General features: G+C 44.1%; 1 protein-coding gene across 1 annotated transcript; it reads right to left on the bottom strand.

The window, feature by feature from the left end:
- Positions 1-1489: 1489 nt before the first annotated feature.
- On the bottom strand, positions 1490-20687 carry zbtb10 (zinc finger and BTB domain containing 10). The gene is made up of 5 exons (XM_010873385.5): positions 19698-20687; positions 10259-11309; positions 7190-7255; positions 5920-6095; positions 1490-4612 (listed from the first exon to the last, which is right to left on the bottom strand). Exons 1-5 carry the CDS (start codon positions 20424-20426, stop codon positions 4319-4321), a joined length of 2316 nt encoding a protein of 771 aa, XP_010871687.1. The 5' UTR covers positions 20427-20687; the 3' UTR covers positions 1490-4318.
- Between the last annotated feature and the right edge of the window lie 944 nt (positions 20688-21631).

Here is a 21631-nt window from a genome sequence, read left to right as displayed (position 1 = left end):
AGCTGTAGTTCGCCCTCTCCATCTACGTGCTTTGTCTTGCAGAATACGAAGGGAAGTGCTGCTATCTTGTGGTGGGGATAAGAAAGATGTTTCTTCCAACCCAGCCTCTAGATGGCAGTATTGTTTCTTAATGGATGACAGGGCTGCACACTTAAATACCAGATTTTCTCTTTTGCGGAAAAATACATTTAAAATATAGGGAGCTTACATTTTCTTAACTACTACAATCAGAGTATATTGACTAGAGTCTCCGTAACATTCCCAAAAATCCCAGATTAATAATTAACAAAATCAGGTCGGAAAAAGCTGTACATTCTGAAACCAGCAACCAGGATTTCTGGAAAACCTGGACATTTTGAGAAAGTTCCCAATATGTTCCTTCCCTTTTATATGTAATATCAGAACATTTCCCTTATTTACTGCAATATACTGAATGCATTAGCAGAACAACAGTGTTTCACAACATTCATTAACCTTGAATGATTTGGGGTGCATACAAAGGCGCATCGTAAAATGCCGGCTTACAAAATATATTTTATAAGCTGATCAACCAGAAGTGATACTTAGTATTGCGAGTGTGCTTTAAGGAGAAAGTTGCCTTGAATGTGAACTGCTGTTGCTGTAATTCAGCTCATTTCCACAGGGTGGCAGTCAATCAGAGATGTCTCCTTGAAGTCAGTGGGATTTCCAATGTTGTCTTCTTGGCCTGTTTCGATACAATTCCAGAAACGAGTCAAAGAAGTCCAAGGCCCACCAGATTTGATCACCAGCCATCCCCATGCAAAGGCATTATTTTATTTGGTTTTCAAAATGTTAATGTTGTATTTCAGGCATGTTATGATTTGTTTGTCAAGAGCATGGCGAAAGATGGAGGAGATGGTTTTGTTGGAGGAGCTGGGTCGGATTTGAACCCACGGAACCGTAGGTATCAGCTTAGACAGCTGGGCCATCCTAGGATACAGCATGAAACAGCACAGAATGAAACACTTGAAATAGTAGTGTACTAACATACATATTTCCAAGGCATATTAACTAGCAGTGGTATTCAAATCTGGACCACGAAGCCAGATTCCACACCATTTCTTTATTGCAACCCTCTAATCAGGGACATATTTAACCCTGGGACACCAGGTGCGTGCAATTGAGGTAGAACAGAAAACCAGCCGGCTCTGGACCTCATAGGGTAAGAGGTTATAGCCATGCACAAGAGGTTATCAAAGATCTCGCTTGTTGATTTTGCTGCTTCATATTGGAATGAATAGTGAAGTTGAGTAAGCTGAAATTCAAACACCAGTACTTAATTTTGCCAGTAGCCAGGAGACAGCAAGAGAACTTCACATAACTGGACAACCTGCACTAAAACATTGTGAAACTACATCTACACAACAGAGTTCCTTGAAATATATTTATTTTCATCAGAGGCCCAAGTTTCATCTAGGTGGAGAAGACTAGAAAGAGATATAACATCTGTAAAGAAATGAAACCGAGATCAAGTTTAAGTAATATCAAAGTTTTATTTCGAAAATGTATTATAGAGGAACAGTAGTAGTACAATTGGAACAGAAAAAAGGAGAATGTATTCATTTTGAAAACCTTGAAAAACGTAAAAAGAGTAACCTGACTTGTTTAATGTTGGGGGTAGAGCCTAGAAAGACCCATTGGTTTTGCATCACTGTAGTTTGAAAAGAGTTGAAAAATACACCTTTGAAAAGAGCTTTAAAAAAAATACAGCCAGAAAAAAACCTGTTTCTCTAGTAGTGTTTTGTTTGTTTTGTCCATTAAACTACAGCATAAACAAATCTAAAGCAATACATCATCTTGAGTTTATCTGCTGTACAGTAAATGAGTCAAATTATGGTATAAAAACAAGAAACAGGGTTTGGTTTGATGGACGAGCACAGGTGTGAACAAATAGAGTGGAAGGTTAGGGTAATGTTCATTAGGGCACACCGTAGCAATACATTAAGCAATGGGAAAAAAAACACATTCTTATTTTATTGGACAAGTACAGAAAGCGTAGCACCTCCCTGTTTAACTTTCTTTTGGTGCTTGTCTGAACGCAAACAAAGTAGGACATGACACAAAGCCAGGCCAAGGTTTTGAACAAGCTAACTGCAGCTGACTGTGTTCTATTAAGTAAAATCAACTACTTAAATAATATATTTTTTTCATATATATATATATATTTTCTCATATATTCTCATATATATATATAATCCTTCCCACAGTGATTTGAAGGTAAATTATATTTTACGAACATGGATGAGGATCATTCTAGGAGCTTTCTTTAAAATACATTTGCATTTCGAGTTATGGGAGATAAAACTTCTCTGTATCATTATAGCACTTCAATATATCCACTGCATATGAACAGATACTGCTGCTCCTAGGTTTTAACCTGCAAACAACATACATTTATCAAATATGTGCTTAATGAAATAAAATAAAAAAGGAAACGTAAATACATCTTTATAAAGGACAAATAAAACAATATATGCATCTAGGGTAAAGTGAATGATTATTTTTGTGTGTGAATAAAAACATTTAAATCTGACAATTACATACACAAGCAAGGATCTACACACTACAGCGTTTACCTGGCTTTCTCATTATCTCAACAAGAATTCATTAACAACAATTTGGTTGGACAAATAGACAGAAATTAACAGTCTTGATTGCATTTGAGTCAATATAATATTATTAAATAACAAATCGTAAAAAAAAAAAAAAGGTTTCCGCATGGAAGAGAAAAGACAGTTTTCATATAGTTCCATTCAGACCCGCTTTGGGGAAGCAAGAAAAGACATTGAAAATAAATGATTTTCATTAATGCAAAAAAAGTAAGTGCATGTCTATGATGCGCCACAGAGCTTCACTTTATATTGAACAAAGTGTTCCTACCTGGCAGACAAAAATAAAAAGAATTATATCAAATTAAATAAAAAAAAACTGATTGTAAAAATGTAATAACATTTTAAAATGGAGTTTATCGTTTGGACTTACATCACATATTATGATCCATCTGCACTCTTAAAACACCCTCTTACACCCAACGTTCAAGTGATTGAAAGTATATAGCTATATATAATCAGTACCTAATATAAACCACATACTGTATATAAAGGTAGCTTCTCAACTTAGGTCCTTAAGTCATTTTTACAAGTACTGCCGGTAGTTCTACAAAATGGTATGTGAGTGTGTGTGCATTAAATAAAAAAAGACAATGGCAAAGCATACCTGATAGGCGCCGTAGCACAACAGTGTTCTATAGATAGCTGATTAATATTATATATATATATATATATATATTTATATATATATATAACTGAGTCAGTTTAAGCTTTATGATTATAAACATCATATACAGCTGTAGGTCCAGTATTTCGCGACATAAGCATTACAGCACCAAACGTTTCCGTCATTTGGCAAAATTCAAGCTTTAAGTGAATGTCAAAATGCTTTATAAAGTGTTACTGTGTGGTGCTGTGATTCGTATAAAGCTAGCAAATAACATTTCCCCTTATACTTTCGCTTCTATTTTTCTAATTTTTTTTTTGTCTTTTTCTCAGCTTTACTTTTTTCAGCATTTTTCAGTAGTTTTTTGTTTCCTGCAAAATCTTGGTGTGCGTTCTGCTTGGCACAACAGCACAGCCCACTTAAATTAAACACATAAATATGGCTGTGATAAATTAGAGTCACAAAACAGATTTTTTGGTTCCAAGATTTGTGCAGGGAAAAGATAATAATAAAAAAAAATTATAATAATTTTCAGGCCATCTAAACATAAAATCTTCCTGTCTGCAAATAATGCATTTCAATTTTTTTAAACATACTTTCTTCTCAAAGTCGCACCTACCTGCACACTTTCAAATCTGACAGAAAATAGGGTCAAAATGCAAAAGTGAACTTCTCTGATAGCAATTTACAACAAAACAACAGAAAAAATTATATCATTAATAAGCTCATAACTTCTCTTTCATAAATTAAATAATTAAACAATTTTAAGATGATTGGCCTATCGTAACTTAAACAACAATGTACACCACCCCCATCCCCCCACCCCAAAATAAAATAAAAATACATCACCATAAACCTGATTTTAATATTAAATTTGTTATCTCTTTCTCTAATGAGCAGTAGACCCAGAGTCTGACACAAAGCACATATCTTAGTCCCTCTACCAAAGCTTCTTTCTGTGTCTCATACACTAAAACCATTGTAACTAACCTCAAGGTTTGATAGCACTTTGGAGTTGTTGATTGTTTACCAGCTTTTTTTATTTATAAATCGTTAATTTTTTCATTTGATTCGATCTGAGCTAGTCGTCCTCGGGAGCGACACCTGTGTCGCCCTCCTCCCAGTTGGATTGGTCATTATCGTTAGGCTCCTCCCCCTCCTCAGCCATGTCCTCGTCAGGCTCCTCCCCCTCAAAGTCATCATCTTCACGGACAAAACCCTCCAGGGACTCCAGGCCCTGCGTGGCCTGGTGGGAGTCAGCACAATCCACACACACACCGTAGCGCCGTGAGCCGTGCCGGATCCCCACGCTGGCCGCCAGCATGAAGATCTTCTTACACACCATGCATTTGTACTTTTTGTCCTTCTTGTGCACCTGTATGGTGAAGGGGAGGGACTAGGTTTAACACTGTGTTCATGTCCTTTCAGAAATCAGAAACTGCATAACAAAGACTTCTGGAACTGTCAGAAACACAAAAGCTAGAAAACATACTTTCAATATGGAATTGTTAATTGAACCAATGACAAGGAAATCAACCCATCTATGTTTTAGTAAACAGATGAGGCATGGAGACATTTAAACACTTTCCAATGCAGAGTTATAAATGGAATGGAACGACTATCCATAACATTATCATGTTATGGGACCCCTCCCCCCAAGTGGTAATTATTAATTGGTCTAACTCACTGCCTCAGAATACAACCAGAGGGGTATTCCTTAAAGTTAGATTAGTAGCTTAACAAGCTCTGTCAAACCAGAACATGAGAAAGTGCAGTGTCGTCTGAACCATATCAACCAATGCTCTGAACCAAACCTGCTACGTACTAGTTCAAGTGGATCTTATCCTGTCAAAGTGAATAAACAGAGCTCATCCAGCAATCAAATCTAGCGAATCCTGGTGATAGGTCAGGCACCTACAAACTAAATTGTGGTGGTTGGCCAGAGAATGCATTCACCTCTAGCACTCGAGCGCCAGTGTAAACATCCTGGATAATTAAGCATTGTGATATGAAGCCGATCAGGTTAGCGAGATGTGTGTCAGATGGACAATTCTTGACCTTCGACTCTCTCAAATCTACTTTGGAGTTGTTGGGATGAGGCAGGACAATTATCGCAAATTGGATATCACAAATATCCAACATTGGGTGAAAATACATTAAGTTTTATAAAATACATCCTTTTCATAAAATCATCCTTTTGTCTATGTAGGTAAACAGAGTTTCAAACATTGGAATAAACCAGGCTTGTATTTTGGGTACGACAGGATAATTCAGAACCTAATTCGGCAGTAAGTTATTTTTTTGTTGTGGCAGTGATAGAGTGGGAGTGCAGGGGTATAAAGACTGAGGGAGGATATCTGTGGGATGATGTTTATAAGTGGGAAAATCAATGGAGATGTGTGTTTAGAGGAGAAGACATGGTGATGTGTGTTTAGAGGAGAAGACATGGTGATGTGTGTTTAGAGGAGAAGACATGGTGATTGGTGTTTAGAGGCAGGGGAGGTGCTTGGTACTAGCCCGGGAATGTGAGTACCCAGGGAGATGGTCAGTTATCTGGGGGACGTTGAGGATGTGGAGGAGGAGCGCTCATTTAAGGCCCACATCAGGGAACGTCTCTGGACCGGCTCTATATTGTTGAACAGCAAGGAGGGGCCGTTTCAATTGAAGAGCGGAGGGTCTTACCAGGGAATGTCTCTTAACGTGTTCTCTGCGGGTGAACAGCTTGCCGCAGATGTCACAGCTGAAGGAGCGCACGCCAGAGTGGATAATGAGGTGCCTCTTTAGTGTTCTCCGATGCTTGGCTATGTAGTTGCAGTGGGGACACTTGAGCTTATTCAGGGCTGTGTCGGACGACTCGCCTGAGGGGAAACACAGACAGGTTATCAGTCACGGGGTTGCTTTCTAATCACTTACTCGCACACACATTTTACCCACAATGAAGTGTGGAATCTGGGGCAGTCCGTAGATACAGCCCAATGTCTAATGGTGGAGCCCCTTTGTTCATCACTTCCCAACAGAGGGGGGTCCCCCGTGTTTAGGGTGGGGGCCCCCCTGTGAGGACATTATATTTACCCGGGTGTTTAAGGGAAGGAAAAACACTCAACTCAAGTTAAATACTAGTTGTGTTCCGATTCCCATGGCAACACTACGGCCAGGAGGGCCTAACTAAATTCCATGAATGTGATTCCCTTAACATAATTGTGTCACCATTAATCCACAGAGACAAAACGTTTCTATTTCGGCAAGGATAGAATGTCTAAGAAATGTTTCAAAAAAAAGAAGTGCCTCAGCTGCAGCTAACACACTTCCCAAGATTTCAACATGGCTGAGGTTCAAGTGTGCAAATATTAGTAAAATATTAGTAAATAACAGTAAGCGACTAAAATAAAACTGAAGAAAGCTGTGCAATAAATCTAAGGCTAGAAATGTGCAGTAGAATCCTAACATCCCCCGCTGACCAGTAAAGGAGCCAGGGGAGGCCTACAGATGTGCAGACTAGAGCCAGCGTATTGATTTGGCCGGGCCCAGAGTAGGGTCACGTGCCACAGCGCAGACAGATGAACGGTAGGATTGAGCCTTTGTCTCTGTTTGAGACTAGACGTCCAAAACAAAGGCGTAGTCAGGCAGCCCAGGCTGCCAATAGGCTGAGGAAAAGCAGGTCACCTGTGCTGTGTTGTGTTCAACTGGTTACAGTGCCAATATACTCAACATTGAAGATCACTGTAATTTAGCTCCGATCCAGAGATTCTTCAATTAGAAATATTTCAGTAATTTGTTGTCATCACATCAACCATCCGGCGAATTTGGTATCACGGCATGCGGTTTGCAAACATCTGGGATTAGCATGTGTTTAGTAAACTCTGATCAATAAGCACTCAGGTCTGAACTGAACTTCTACGCAGTTTAACAGGTGTTTACATGCGGCTTTGTACAAGGAGAGCACATCTCTTACCGTTCTCCCAAGACTCTCCTTGCTGGGAGTCTTGTAGAAGACTGTACTGGATCTGGTTGGCCAGCTCTGCGAGGAGAGGGAGAGGAGTGGGGAGAGGAGTGGGGAGAGGAGTTCAGTGGAGTTGAGAGGAGAGAAAGATGATAAGGTGATAAAAGGGACTGAAGCTTTGTGGGCGGGGGAGGGACACTACCTTACGTACATAAAGACCCAACGGCCCACAATCTCGCCTAGCGAGCCCATCCCAATGGACATGCCCCAGTGGTCGTGTTCAGCAGGGCGCATCGTAGCAGAAGTGTTTTAAAAGTCAAAAACGTAAACGAGCATCTCTTTTTGGAGACCCTTCTTTTTTTTTAGGTCACCTTTTGTTTTGTCGGCTTGTCTTAGTGGCCCTCTGTCTTTCTGCCTCCCTGCATGTCAATCGGCGGGTCAGCTGGTCTATTGCTGTATGTAGAAGACTTCCTTTAGCCAGCAGGCGCTCCCACTGGGCAGACGGGCAGGATGGAGCTCTCACTGTGGATCTTCTTACACTAAACCAGCTTAATTGGCCCTAGGTCTGGGCCGGGCCTTCAGAGCCTATTGTTAAGTACCTGGTTCTCCAGTCCCATTCTCTATCCTCCCTGCTTTTGACGGCCTGCCTGGGTCAATATTGGAATGGTGAGGACATGCCCAGTGCATTAGGGGGGATTAGGGAGGGAGGGAGGGAGGGGCAACCCTGACAGCTTTGCACCTCCGAGGGATTGGGGGAGCGGGCGGTTATTTATAGTGTGGGTGTGTTTAAAGAGGCAGCAACCAGGCAGCCGGCTCTTTCAAACAATCCAACACCCTTGTTTGGACAAGAACCAAGAATTTATAGCTATGGATTGAGCCGCCATGCAACGGTAAAGCAGGGGTTGGGGGTGGCGAGAGGGACGCTCCTCTGGTTCACCTCCAGAGTTTATTCACCTCCAAACTCAGGCAGAAACAAACACACTGACACTTGGCCATCAAAATAGCGAACGCTCATGTTTACGCGTTTCTGCGTAGCGATAATGTTCCCAAACATCGTGCCCCAATGAACACAACCCAGACTGCTCCAGTGGCCAGCCCCGCTGAACGGCAGCATCTCCTCACAGCCGCCCAACTACTAGGGTTTAGTAACCCTCTACAAGGGATTGGTCTCCAGGAATTCTGGAAAACTGGAGCATGACTAATACATATAGATGGGCTGAGGAGAGGGAGACAGAGGGAGACGTCGGAGCGCCAAATTAGGGAATCGTGCTGCTGCATTAATGATGAGCGTAGGCGCACTCACGTACGTACATACATACATACACGCCACTGCAACGCCGGAGCCCCCCGAGGACCACGAGCTAGGAGTGTTAGGGTAGTGCAAACAGGAGCCTGAGGGAAGAATGTTTCTCTGGCTTTACTTCATTACCCTGCATTAGCAGTGAACCCCCCACCCCACCCCCCCCGGCAAACCACACCACTTAATACGTGATATCATTCCATACAGCGCTGTGCTTAAAGGGAGCAGAGCTGGCGCGGGGCTCTGACAAGCTCACAGACTTAGAGATTACCCAGGGTGTCTATGGTATGGGGCACGGGCTGAGGGGACTGGACCGGCTTAAAAAGGGAACACTTGCCAACCAAACGATACTCACACCAGGCTAGCTGCTAATTAAAAAGAAATATAGCTAGTGACGGGAGAGGGCCTCCACTCTGGATGAGACCTGGGGTAAACACTTCAAACGCTATTCGATATCTTTCAAACACTGACGTTTCCTCAAGCCTGCCTGCAGTTCCAGATGGGTGGGTTTAGCACTCCGGGGAATATTCCATGAAAGCGCAACCAAGCACAGACAAAGCACTTATTTATTTCCGAACATTTTTGAACCCAGGTCTGCTCTGGGCTGTGTCTCTCTCTAGTCAGCCTCTTTGCCATCCATCGCCTGAAAGCACGAGAGAGGAACAGGGAGAGAGAGAGAGGGACAGGGAGAGAGAGAGAGACTGACCTGAACTACCAGGGTGCCATGTCCAGCAGAGCGATAGGGCAGTCAGCTAGCAAGAGAAGGCTATTGTCCTCTCTCCATGACCGTGGACCGGCCTGACCTCTGACCTCTAAACGTTTTGACCAGCGGCGTGGTGACACTATTGTGCCAGCGTACTGGCCACGTATCAAGCAGATACTAGTCTCTGCGTTGTCTCTGGCCAAAATGACTTCAACTCAGTTGCATTGTATACGCGTCACCAAGTAACGCTGTAAGGACAAATGTTAACTCATGCAAGAGGACTGGCAGACGTGAGTAACACCATGACAGTCACTGGGTACTGCACCCATTGCACTACTTGTAGAATTCCCTTCCTCTTACAGCAACTGATCCACAAAAATTACCGATAATTGCCACACCTTCTATTTGCGCAATTCAAAAATCCCCAGACCCAGACCCTGGTTTTAATCTGTTGCCAGATATGGTTCATTTGATCAACTTCCTGTTTATGCTTGCAGGGTAACTTCTATATGGAAACAGGCTCTTTTTGTTTAGAAAACAGAACACTACTGCCGAAGAGGACGATAGGCCTACCTAATGTTAATGGCCTGGGAAGATGGACTGTAACTGAGGGAGAGGGAAACAAGCTTGGAGCTGCAGTTACATTTGTCATCCAGAGCCACTTACAGGAGTAATATTGGTTAGCGGTCTGACTCAAGGACACTTTTTCCGCTCAGGGATTCCCTTTGTTCGTTGGTCAAGACCACCCTAATCCACGACAAAATGCTCTTCTTTCAGACTGCTTACCATCGACGACAGGCAATGAAGGCCACCAGCCAGTAGGAAAACATTTGCGAGGTATCTAAGTTAAGCATTCAGTCAGAGTGTCAGGGGAGGGGGGGGCTGTCAACCAGAACTGTCAGATTGACATTGTTTACAAGTAAGAATGAGCAACATTTTGAAATGGAAAGTTAAAGCAATAGAACTAGCAGGGTAACTAATTAATTTTCCCAAGCAGCCGTACTGGGTCATTTGTACAGCCCAACACTGCTGGCTTCCTACTGAACTGTTGAGGGCAGGGCGAGGTGACGTTCTGTACCTGCGTTCTCTGACAGGAAGGAGAAGTCATCCCTGGGATAGGACGCTGACGGCTGGAGGAACATCCCCTGGTCAAACCCTTCCTCAGGCTCTGGCGGGATGTTGTAGACGAACCGCCTGGTGGTCTGCTTTTTCCTGCGCCCGCTCCCCGGCTCGGCCCGCTGAGCCTCCCTCTTCACCGCCACCGCTGCGCCAGCTGCCGCCCCGGGCGCCGGCTCGTTCCAGACGAACACCGGTCCCGGGGCGATGGGAGGCTCGTTCTCAGCCGACTCGGACGAGTTCTCACAGCCCCAGCCAGAGCTCCCCAGGGCACAGCCCTCCCCAGCAGACACCTCCACGTCACTGGGCTCCTCCTTCACGCTGCCCGTCCCCGCCTGGTCCCCGTCCTTCACGTGACCACTGGCTTTTATGGACAGCTTGGACAGGATGCTGGTAGCCCAGAAGTTACTCCCGGACTTCTTGTTGGTACTACCGTCAGGGCCCGCCTCTCCGCGTCCATCTTTGGCAACCGTCCTCCTCTTGTTGTAGTCCACGACCACGGAGTCCGGGGCCTCCTGCTTGATGCTGATGTTGAGGGCGTCCTTGATGAACGCCCGACAAGACCCCACCACCTCGGTCATCTGGAGGTAGGAGGCCACGGACATCACCTCGATGGCATTCTGACTGTTGAGCAGGAGGTTGCCGCTGTACAGGAAGTCCAGGATGACGGAGAACCCCGCCACGGCCGCCACGTCCAGGTGGGTCACGGTGACCGCCGGCGTCTGGTCACACGACGAGGATGAGGAGGACGAGTAGTTCTCGCTCTTGGTCAGGCAGTAGAGGGTCTTGAAGTAGCGGCTCCCGGCTACGAGGATGTTCTTGTGCGCTCTGAACACCTCCCCGCTCACCACAATGTTGACGTCACAGAGCACACCTCCCTTGCGCTGCCTGTTGAGCTCCTGTAGCAGCTGGTAGCAGTAGGAGTCCTGGTTGGGCTTGTTGCTCCTGTAGTAATCCTCAGTCTCCATGTCGGTCCCCTGAGGGGAGTCTTCACAACCTGGCCGCTCCAGCTCCTGGAAAAGAACACACACACACACACACACACACACACACACACACACACAAGAGCTGGATTAATGTCTAGGGACACACAAAGGGCAGTGGCAGGGACAGGGGTGCACCTGGCAGGGGAGAAACTGGTCTGACTGGCTCCATAATAGGGGAGCTGAGATAGGGGAAGTGGAGGAACAGGGTGGCGGAGGTGTGGGGTTGCTTAACCTGGTGGGAACCTAGGGGGGAAAAAACACCACTACAACAAAGTAGACAAATACTCTGGGGGGGGGGGGGGGGGGGGGGGGGGCGTTTATCCCAACGTTACAGCGAATTACCCACGTGGAGCCTGCCATTCTCTACCCAGCATGCTTTTCTCCTGTCCGTCTCTTTCTGTGGTGTAAGCATTTAATTAGGGGCCGTAAAGGAGACGTCTGCCATCCCTGCCAGTCGGGACTGACGCATCCAAGAAGTCCATCATGAGGGGGAGTGCACAGCACCGACTGAACTGGGAACATTACACTAACACACTGCTTGCATACATTTCAGCCCGGTTTTGGAATTTCATAGCAGATGTCCTAATCCTGAGTAATTTACATTGCTGGAGCCCCCCCTCACCCCTCCCATCCACTCCACTCCACTCCCACAGCTGGGTTTTCAGCTCAAGTAATTCAGATTAAATCCATTTTCCAGCCCTCCCAGGTCCCCACCCCCCTACTCCAACTGACTGGAAGCCCTTGTCCGAGCAGGCAGGATGGGGGACATTATCAGGAGCGGCACGCTTTCTCTTAATGCTAGCTAATGCTAGGAAGGGCCAGGGCTAGAGGGAAGTGGAGAGAGGGAGTGACTGAGGGGAGGGGGGGCAGGGCACCCCATTTACCCCTCACAATACCAGGCCCTCTCCTCTCCTTCAGACTCATTGTTCAGTGCGGCTTTGTGCCTCACTGGGGTCTTTGTGTGGCCCTACACTAACACACTCTTATTACACACAGCAGCTAAAGCCTGGCTCCTCTGCCTCCTCTCCCACTTAACCATAAAGGCCTGGCCTGACCTGACACTGTGTGCGTGCGTGTGCCTCTCATACACTCTCTCTGTCTCCCTCTCTCTCTCTCTCTCTCTCTCTCTCCCCCTCCCTCTAACTCTCTCTCTCTCTAAGAGGGGCTAATCCCTGAATAAGATATAACAGGAAGGATAGAAGCGGCAGGACGACTCCGCCATCACCCGTCCCACAATAAATCATCCGCGTACACACCACCACCCAACTGACTGGATGTCAGAGTCAGTCACCTCATTTTGTCCCCTAACAGGGTGGGGAGTATTTGAAGAGGCGTGGCCGTGACACCTTGACTGATGTGTACATTAGGGAGGAGGAAGGGCAGGCGGATTACCCGACAGAAAATCACAGAGACGGGACTACTTCCTGGTTTGAAAAAGAGGAGTAATTACCATCTTTAACCCTGTAATGTTCACGGGCTCCCTGGTAACTGACAGTCAACACGTCATATTAATGGGGATTAGAGCAGGGAATTGCCAGAGATCTCTCAATACAACATTATCCATCACAATTCTTAAGAACATTAGATTCTACAGTAGACAGTGCCCTCGAAAACTATTCTGACTACTTCACTTTCTACACATTTTGTTTTTTTAATTTTCTTAATTAATAATTGATTACATTTATTATGTTTGCTATAAATCTACACACATTACTCCATAATGACAAAACAAAATCATGCTTCTAGAAAAAATTAAATAATGAAATGGCTCATGTACCCAAGTATTTAGACCCTTTACTCAGTATGCTGTAGAAGTGCCTTTGACAACAACCTTTGAGTCTAATTAGGTATCTCTCTATCAGCTTTGTACACGTGATGAATTGGGCAGTTTCTCCCATTTTTCCTTGTACATCATCTCAAACTCTGTCAGATTGGATGGAGAACGTGAGTGAACTGCAATGTTCAGGTCTACCCACAGATGTTTAGTCTGGGGCTGGGCCAGTTCTTTGGCTGGACCAATGCGAAGACATTAACAGACTCATCCCAAAGCAACTCCAGCATGGTTTTAGCTGTGTGCGTCAGGTTGCGGTCATGCCGAAAGATTTGTGCTCTGAATCTCTGTATTTTGTTCCATTGATCTTTTCCTCAATCCTGACCAGTCTCCCAGTCCCTGTCACCTAAAAGCATCGCCACAGCATGGCGCTCCCACCACCATGCTTCAACATAGGGATGGTATTATGCAGGTGATAAGTGGTACCTTGTTTTAAGACGTAGCACTTGGCATTCAGGCCTATTGCGATTTTGGTCTCATTTGACGAGAGAATATTTTTCATCATGTTGTCAAGAGTCCTTCAGGTGGCATGTCATATGCCTTTTACTCAGGATAGGCTGCCATCTGGCCACTCTACCATAAGGCCTGATTTATGGAATGAATTTAGCGGAAATGTCCATGTGTTCCAATACGCAAAAATAAAAACAACTTTCCAAGGGTGAATTTGCTTGTTCACATTTTTTACCTTTATTTATACAGGGAAATAAAGCGGACCTAGGTATCTTTTGCAGTTGAACCCAGTTATATCAATAATTAAAAAAAAAAACACAGAAATATTAAATACAAAATGAAAAATATAATATATACATTAAGAAAAGTAATTGAATGGCTGTATGTAAGAGATCTTTCAGTTTTTCCATTTTCCATGGATTTGATTATATTTAATTAATTATAAATCAAGTCTATATTACAACAACATGTGGAGAAAGTGAAAGGTCTGAATGCATTTCAAGGCACAGCATGCACAAAAAAAAAAGTTATTTCAAGACAATGTTCATATTCTTCAAAATGTCTGCCGCAGAGGGACAAGAGAGCCATGAAAAAACAACATATGATCGGTCATGGACATATATTGTCAATTATTACTCAGCAGTTTTAAGAAGTGGAGGGACAACAACCTATGAAGAGGAACACAGGTATAACCACTGGTACACCCATGCCCATTATTAACGAGGAGACACCCTGGCACAGAGTCAGTTAATTGACCCAATAACTCAGACTGCTTTGGGTCCACGCCTGCCACACTAAAACAGGCTGTGTGAGGAATGGCAAGCCACGCCACGCCACGAGACCCTCCTCTCTCCTGGTCCAAGTCCAGCTCGGTTCATCCTTTCTCCAGATGTGCCACGTGTTACTGTGTTGGTGCTGCTGGAGACCAGATGCTTCTAGATCAGCAGGGCTCCCACACTGCTCTGGCTGGCCGAGTCCAAGACAGAATGTCATGGTGACAGTATCAACCTCCACTGTGACGTGGCGGTTTTCACTGAGCCAAGCTGCGAGATGCTACGGTGGAAAGTATTGTCTAGAGAACTGGCCAGGGTCGTTGACAAAGTCGTTTATAACCTAAAATTCAATTCCATCTATGTATGCTTAGGCTACTTCTGTTGAGTTATTACAATGATGACTGCACATTTATTTAGAGCAATTCCATGCTAAAGTCAACCTCAGCGTCCAAAACTGTATTTAATAATTTCCAAGCTGAGCTCCTCAGTTTTCGTACCTCATGGACCTTATATAGATTTATCTTTTGAAACTACTAGGGCTGGTTTCACAGACACAGATTAAGCCTAGTCTAGGACTAAAACAACAAACTCAGTGGAGTTTTCTACTGAACTTGATTTTTTTGTCCTAGGCTAGGCTCGATCTGTGTCTGTGAAACCAGCCTGTAGTGTAACTACATTATTAATTTTTGACTAACTGCCCGTTTACTTTTTTAGCATAACATCTACACTCACCTAAAGGATTATTAGGAACACCATACTAATACTGTGTTTGACCCCCTTTCGCCTTCAGAACTGCCTTAATTCTACATGGCATTGATTCAACAAGGTGCTGAAAGCATTCTTTAGAAATGTTGGCCCATATTGATAGGATAGCATCTTGCAGTTGATGGAGGGCACGAAGCTCCCGTTCCACCACATCCCAAAGATGCTCTATTGGGTTGAGATCTGGTGACTGTCGGGGCCATTTCAGTACAGTAAACTCATTGTCATATTCAAGAAACCAATTTGAAATGATTTGAGCTTTGTGACATGGTGCATTATCCAGCTGGAAGTAGCCATCAGAGGATGGGTACATGGTGGTCATAAAGGGATGGACATGGTCAGAAACCATGCTCAGGTAAGCTGTGGCATTTAAACGATGCCCAATTGGCACTAAGGGGCCTAAAGTGTGCCAGGAAAACATCCCCCACACCATTACACCACCACCACCAGCCTGCACAGTGGTAACAAGGCATGATGGATCCATGTTCTCATTCTGTTTACGCCAAATTCTGACTCTACCATCTGAATGTCTCAACAGAAATCGAGACTCATCAGACCAGGCAATATTCATCCAGTCTTCAACTGTCCAATTTTGGTGAGCTCGTGCAAATTGTAGCCTCTTTTTCCTATTTGTAGTGGAGATGAGTGGTACCCGGTGGGGTCTTCTGCTGTTTAAGCCCATCCGCCTCAAGGTTGTGCATGTTGTGGCTTCAAAAATGCTTTGCTGCATACCTTGACTGAAATAACGAGTGGTTATTTCAGTCAAAGTTGCTCTTCTATCAGCTTGAATTAGTCGGCCCATTCTCCTCTGACCTCTTGCATCAACAAGGCATTTTCGCCCACAGGACTGCCACATACTGGATGTTTTTCCCTTTTCCCACCATTCTTTGTAAACCCTAGAAATGGTTGTGCGTGAAAATCCCAGTAACAGAGCAGATTGTGAAATACTCAGACGGGCCCGTCTGGCACCAACAACCATGCCACGCTCAAAAGTTCAGGAGATTGTCTTGACCAGGACCACACCCCTAAATGCATTGAAGCTACTGCCATGTGATTGGTTGATTAGATAATTGCATTAATGAGAAATTGAACAGGTGTTCCTAATAATCCTTCAGGTGAGTGTATAATGGTTGGGGAAGTGACGGATAATAAAGCAACATTTTGTATAAACATACCTTTTAAAAAAAAATAAGATTGATATCTTGGAAGATTACCTAATGTACAATGTTCTCTCAAGATTACTGCTCAAATACATTTCCATATGTGAAAGTAATATCTTCAGTTTCACTGACTGTTTCACTGACACTGAAATGTGGATTGGCAGTACAGATATCAATGTGTTCAAATCAAAAACATTATTTGCATTTACAATTAACTGGTTATGGGTAATTTGGACATTTTATATTTAAAGTTAAATGTTGTGTGTTAGGGGTGTGGTTCCTGGTCTTGTAGACTAATTGTAATTATGCAATCGTAAATTACTACGCCATCTGCTGACCTTTTAAAACCATTCCAAATGACAAACAAATGTGTCATAATATATTTTCATAGCCATCTCTTTGCAATGGCAATCCATGTTTTGCCTTAAGACTTAAAGAATAATGATAATAATAATAAATATCCTACACAATGTTATGTAGGCCGTCTCTCACTGTCGAGGAGTACAAATATAAAACACTTCCTCTTAAAACCGTCACAGCATAATTCTGGGGAAAATATCCCACAACACCATAACAAAACAACAGCCCTGCGGGTAATGACAGCCCTACCTACGTTACAGACACCTCCAGCCACACAGTGATATAACCTTGTCCTCAGAAACAACACAGACCATAGAGGAACATGGTCCGTTTTTGTTTACCATTGCCCCTACTCAATGCACCCGCCCCATATAGCCACAACCCTCCACCCCCCTGGGTCTATCTTCCATCCCATCCCTACCCTGAGGCCAGCCTACTCCATACTCAACCCTCACCCGACACAGCCGTCTCCCAGATTCTGGAACAATGCGGCAGTGTGTCTGGCCCTAAGGTGTGGGAGGGCCGTGGGGCTCCAGGCCTCTCAACAATGCAAAGGGCTCCTCGTCGGGTTGAAGGATTCCTGGGAATAATTCTCTCTTTTTCTCCCCCCCCCCCCCCCCCCAAGAGCCAATACACCATTTTACAGGGTGCAGTCTGTGTCTGTAGACAAGACGGGAGGAGCCCTCTCCTAGACCGAAACCATACACTCCACCCCAACACAGGGCTGAAGGCTGTGCTGTAAAGAGACCCACAATACCAGGGCAGTACAGTCCAAACCAGACCCACAGACAATCAGCCACAGCTAGGTCCAGTCTGGGTCCTTGCTATAGCAATACTAATAGAGTTAAGTTAGCCAGGCAGCTGGGACACATTTTGGTCTGGAATTAGGAGAATGAAATGACAGGCTGCCACAATGCAGTTTCACAAAGTATTGATATTAAACAGCAGTAGGACAATATATGAGCGAAAACATAACAATAGGGAAAAAATACTTTACATACATATTTAACATTTACCTTAATTAAAGCAGAGAAATCCCCAACATTTATACTGGATCTTAATGCATATCACATTATGCTTGGAAATTAAATAAGGTACTGCTGCATGGCAGTACCTATCCTGTCCCTCACTATGCCACCTGTAACCTCTAATCCCAAGCTAGGGTCTGCCCACCCCAAACCTCTAAACCAAAGCTAGGGTCTGCCCACCCCTAACCTCTACATCCAAGCTAGGGTCTGTCCACCCCAAACCTCTAAACCAAAGCTAGGGTCCGGTTGCCAACCAGCCAGGGTTGTCTTGTTGCTAGGGAGCACTGTCTCTAATCCCTCCTCCCACTGCTTTCCTTCCTAATTAGTGATGTGCCCCAGCAAATGGATCCCTTCACTTTAAGTCATTCTGATTAGTGATTGTGAGTATCGGACGGAAGGAACTAACCGTGGTGGTCCATGAAGTGGGATCCAATCCTCTTGCATTTCACTCACAAATTAGAGTCAAATTATAGCTGCATGCTCTTAATTTTCCTGACAGCCTGAATCAAAGTCAGGATAGGAGGTGATAGGCTAGAAGTCACTGGGATGTGTAGTTTTTGCTTCTCTTTAACCCTAGGCTCATTACTAAAGTAACAACAACGCTGGATAGGATTTCTGTAATTGCTTTGCAATTGTTGGGCAGTTTTGGTAAACACAAGTGGAACACTTCACGCCGTTCGTAAGGAGCTGCATGTACTATGACGACTGCTAATCCAAATATGCAATTTATTTACTGGCAGCCATACCCATAGATCCTTTTCCCATTATTAATTTCACCCAGTAGGCTGATCAATCTTTGATAAGAAGCAGGATTGGTGATGGTCTTTCAAAGGTGGCACATTTGGTTTCAGTCTTCCCCTACATGTGCTCTGACAATGCACGCTATATAATTATACGATAAGCACTAAGACTAGGGTTAGGGTCCATAAATGTAAAGGGTGATACAGTCAGATGGTGCCATGACAACCTACCGCCCGCACACATACAAACCTATTGTAACCTATTCACAGAAAGAAATGCATGTGAGGCCGGAAGGGAGGGTACAGACGGGTAGCTAGCTGTCAAGCTGCTGGGATTTGATTTACCTCTCCTGTCCAACCTAGCCTGTGACACACCATCTATGGATTTTGGGGAGTCATCTAGCACAATGACTCTAATTTATCTTCCCAAAGGGGAGGAGGGAAGATATGCGCCAGAGGTCATTCTGTTATCCACTGTGAGCAGGCAAAATTACATGCAAAGCAGAACAGAGGAAGGGGTTGGAGAGGCAGGGGTGCGGTTCCCCAAAGGCTGTTAGGGTCAAGCCCTTGCTATTGTGTGACCTCTAGCTAGCAATCAACTAAGGTAGTTGCTGGGGGCAACAAAGGCGTTTGTTTAATGGTTACACAGCACATTACTCTAGCATAGGAAGCCAAATGTTAACGGTGGTTAGCTTAGTATGTACTGTCCTTGGGGCGACGAAAATGTAAAATAACAAGCTAAGCTAGCTAGCCACCAATGTGACTCCCATTACTTTTACTGGAATATCAAGCTAATGTAATGGAAGTCATGGGCTACATGTACATTCAAGCACGAACTAGACAGATTTGTTTAGCTAACTACTGTTAGCTAATTGGATTCTGTAGTATTATTAACGTACAGCCTATTTTAATAACGTAAAATCGAATCAATGTCACAATTAAGCACATTTTAATGACGCAAAATGTAATGGTTTAAATTGACATGGGAACATTCGTTTTGTATCAAACGTTAACGTCAGTTTTGTAATAACAATTAGTATTACTACGCTAGCAGGCTAACATAAGCTAACTAGGAAACCAGTTAGCTAGCCTCTCGCGGGGAAATGCAACTGCCAGGGAACTAGCCCAGCTAGTAGTTTCTTACTAGTCAGCTGTGTGTAAAACAGAATATAGCCAGCTAAGTAGTTAGCAAACTTATAAAAGGCAGCAACTTGGTAACTCTAGGTATAACCATTTACATTCGTAGATACTATGGTCGGACTTACAGAATCAAACCAAAATCAAAAATATAATATGCGGTTGACACTTTACCTGCTTGGTCGGGTCATTTCTCCCGTGCTCCGAAGACAGGTGATGTCTCAGAAGCAAGGCCCTCTTGTAATTTCGACTGCCTCTGACCAGTTCGTCGTTGTTTTTAGTGGCAATGTTATGACACCAGGAGCAAGACATAAGTCCCGTCTCTTGGGAAAAGTTTAGCCATGGAAACTCTTGTAGCCATGAAGCTTGGAATAACGAATGTTTCTGGAGCAGCGTCTGCGGTTTCATTTCTACCCAAGATTTCCTGGCAGCACCCGTTTCCTGCTCCCCGTCTCCCCCGCTCCCCGCTTTGCTTCGGTCGTCCTCAGATCCCGTGCCACCACTGCCCAAGCCAGTGCCGTCTTCGCTGTTCAGGCCGTTACCTGCTGTCCAGCTACTCCTTTCCCTGGACTCGTCTTTTCCGACAGTTACTGCCACACAACCCACACGATTCTCTCCGTTCCCCGCTGCCCAATTGCCCCCTTCCGGGTCCTCTTCCTCCTCAGCCTCTGGTTCTGTGCTATCGCTGATAGACCCCCCACCTTCCATTCTCCCTTGCGATGGTCTTTTTGCTCCTAGGTCTCTCTCCTCCTCTTGATCTGGCCTGTTCCCGTTCAAATGTCGGTCTTGACAGGCCTGGGCCTCACAGCTGTTACTGTTGCCACCACCGACACCACTGGAGCCGGTTACGGCTAATCCACCTCCTCGGAACGCAAGCGACCTGCGGCTTCTATCTCCGGACATTTTTCTTTATATATATATATATATATAATCTACCACTTCCTTACTAATATTCCTACCTACTAATTTCGATTTATTTAACGATTCTATGTTACGGGTCAAAATGAAATGTCTGGTTGTCGTTTTTGCGCTTTGGCCTCCTGGTGAGAGTATGTAGGTTATGCGGAAATAAATAAAGCTTTTAAACGCATAATGAATTTCAGGGTTCTAGCTGCGTCCGCGCAGGCCCTGCAGAGGTCGAATGGCAACGACTTTCCCCATAATGCACCTCGACTAGAGAAAGGGGGGTCGTGGGGGCTCATTTAAAGGAAGATGGGGGTGCTGTTAACAGCAAGGGGTCTTTTGTGTGAGTGGTTGCACCCATTATCCGCGTGTTTTTCATCTTAGGTTTTGCTTGTCTTCAACCAATAAATCATTGTAGTCATTCAGACCTCCTGCCAAGCGGGGTGACAGTCTTCTTGTATTAACTGCATGGAATAGATCTCGTGCACCTACCGTGTATGTTTTACATTAATTTATGTGTATTGGTACAAAAAGCGATCAAACCCATAGCATGTGTTGGCATAGCTACCAGTTGAATTATTAACATTTTAATGGTTCTTTTTACATTCCGACTTTCCCCCCACTTCCATTTTGTTATTTCTTATGTAATCCAACATGCGTTTTGTTTATTTTAGCACTATAGTAAAATATACTATTTCTGTCCAAATGTTTACTAAATATTTTGTTAAAATAGATTTTATGTTGAAAAACAAAGCAATATCAGAAATAATGTAATAATAAATTAATAACAATAAAATAACAACATAATTCCTTTGGGATGTTCACAGTCAAACAAGACCAAATTGAACATGTTTTCTATTGGAATTTGATTTTATATGTGAATTAACTAAAATGCACATATACTTTTTTAATGAAGCCACCTTGACTTAAATCAGTGCAATTGAGAGACAACAACATGTGACAGCTGTAGGGGTACATTTTACCTCAGTGCTAGTAGATAAAAAGTTAAATGATTATTGATTACATATCTTTTAATATATTTATTGGAGGGGAGGTGTAAGACTCACATTCCTTAAGATCATCTTTGAAGAGAAATGGTTGGTTGAAGACATATTCAGAAGATGGGCAGGTCTTCTACTGTTCTAGTGTAAGTAGAGGCTCAGTGCTTCATTGGGTTGGAAGCACAGAGAAGGGTTTTGTCTGCG

The sequence above is a fragment of the Esox lucius genome, chromosome 10, assembly GCF_011004845.1.
Source record: "Esox lucius isolate fEsoLuc1 chromosome 10, fEsoLuc1.pri, whole genome shotgun sequence".
NCBI lineage: Eukaryota > Metazoa > Chordata > Actinopteri > Esociformes > Esocidae > Esox > Esox lucius.
Note: the sequence above shows the minus strand (reverse complement) of the source record. Positions and strands in the feature narration are given on the sequence as shown.

What these genes read in the sequence shown, in the direction of transcription:
- zbtb10 (XM_010873385.5), bottom strand. Translation starts at nt 20,426, where the DNA reads ATGTCCGGAGATAGAAGCCGCAGGTCGCTTGCGTTCCGAGGAGGTGGA. An exon ending in GAAATGACCCGACCAAGCAG is followed by an intron (nt 11,310 to 19,697) that starts GTAAAGTGTCAA and finishes GTTCTTTTCCAG; the next exon opens with GAGCTGGAGCGGCCAGGTTG. An exon ending in CTTCCTGTCAGAGAACGCAG is followed by an intron (nt 7,256 to 10,258) that starts GTACAGAACGTC and finishes CTCTCCTCGCAG; the next exon opens with AGCTGGCCAACCAGATCCAG.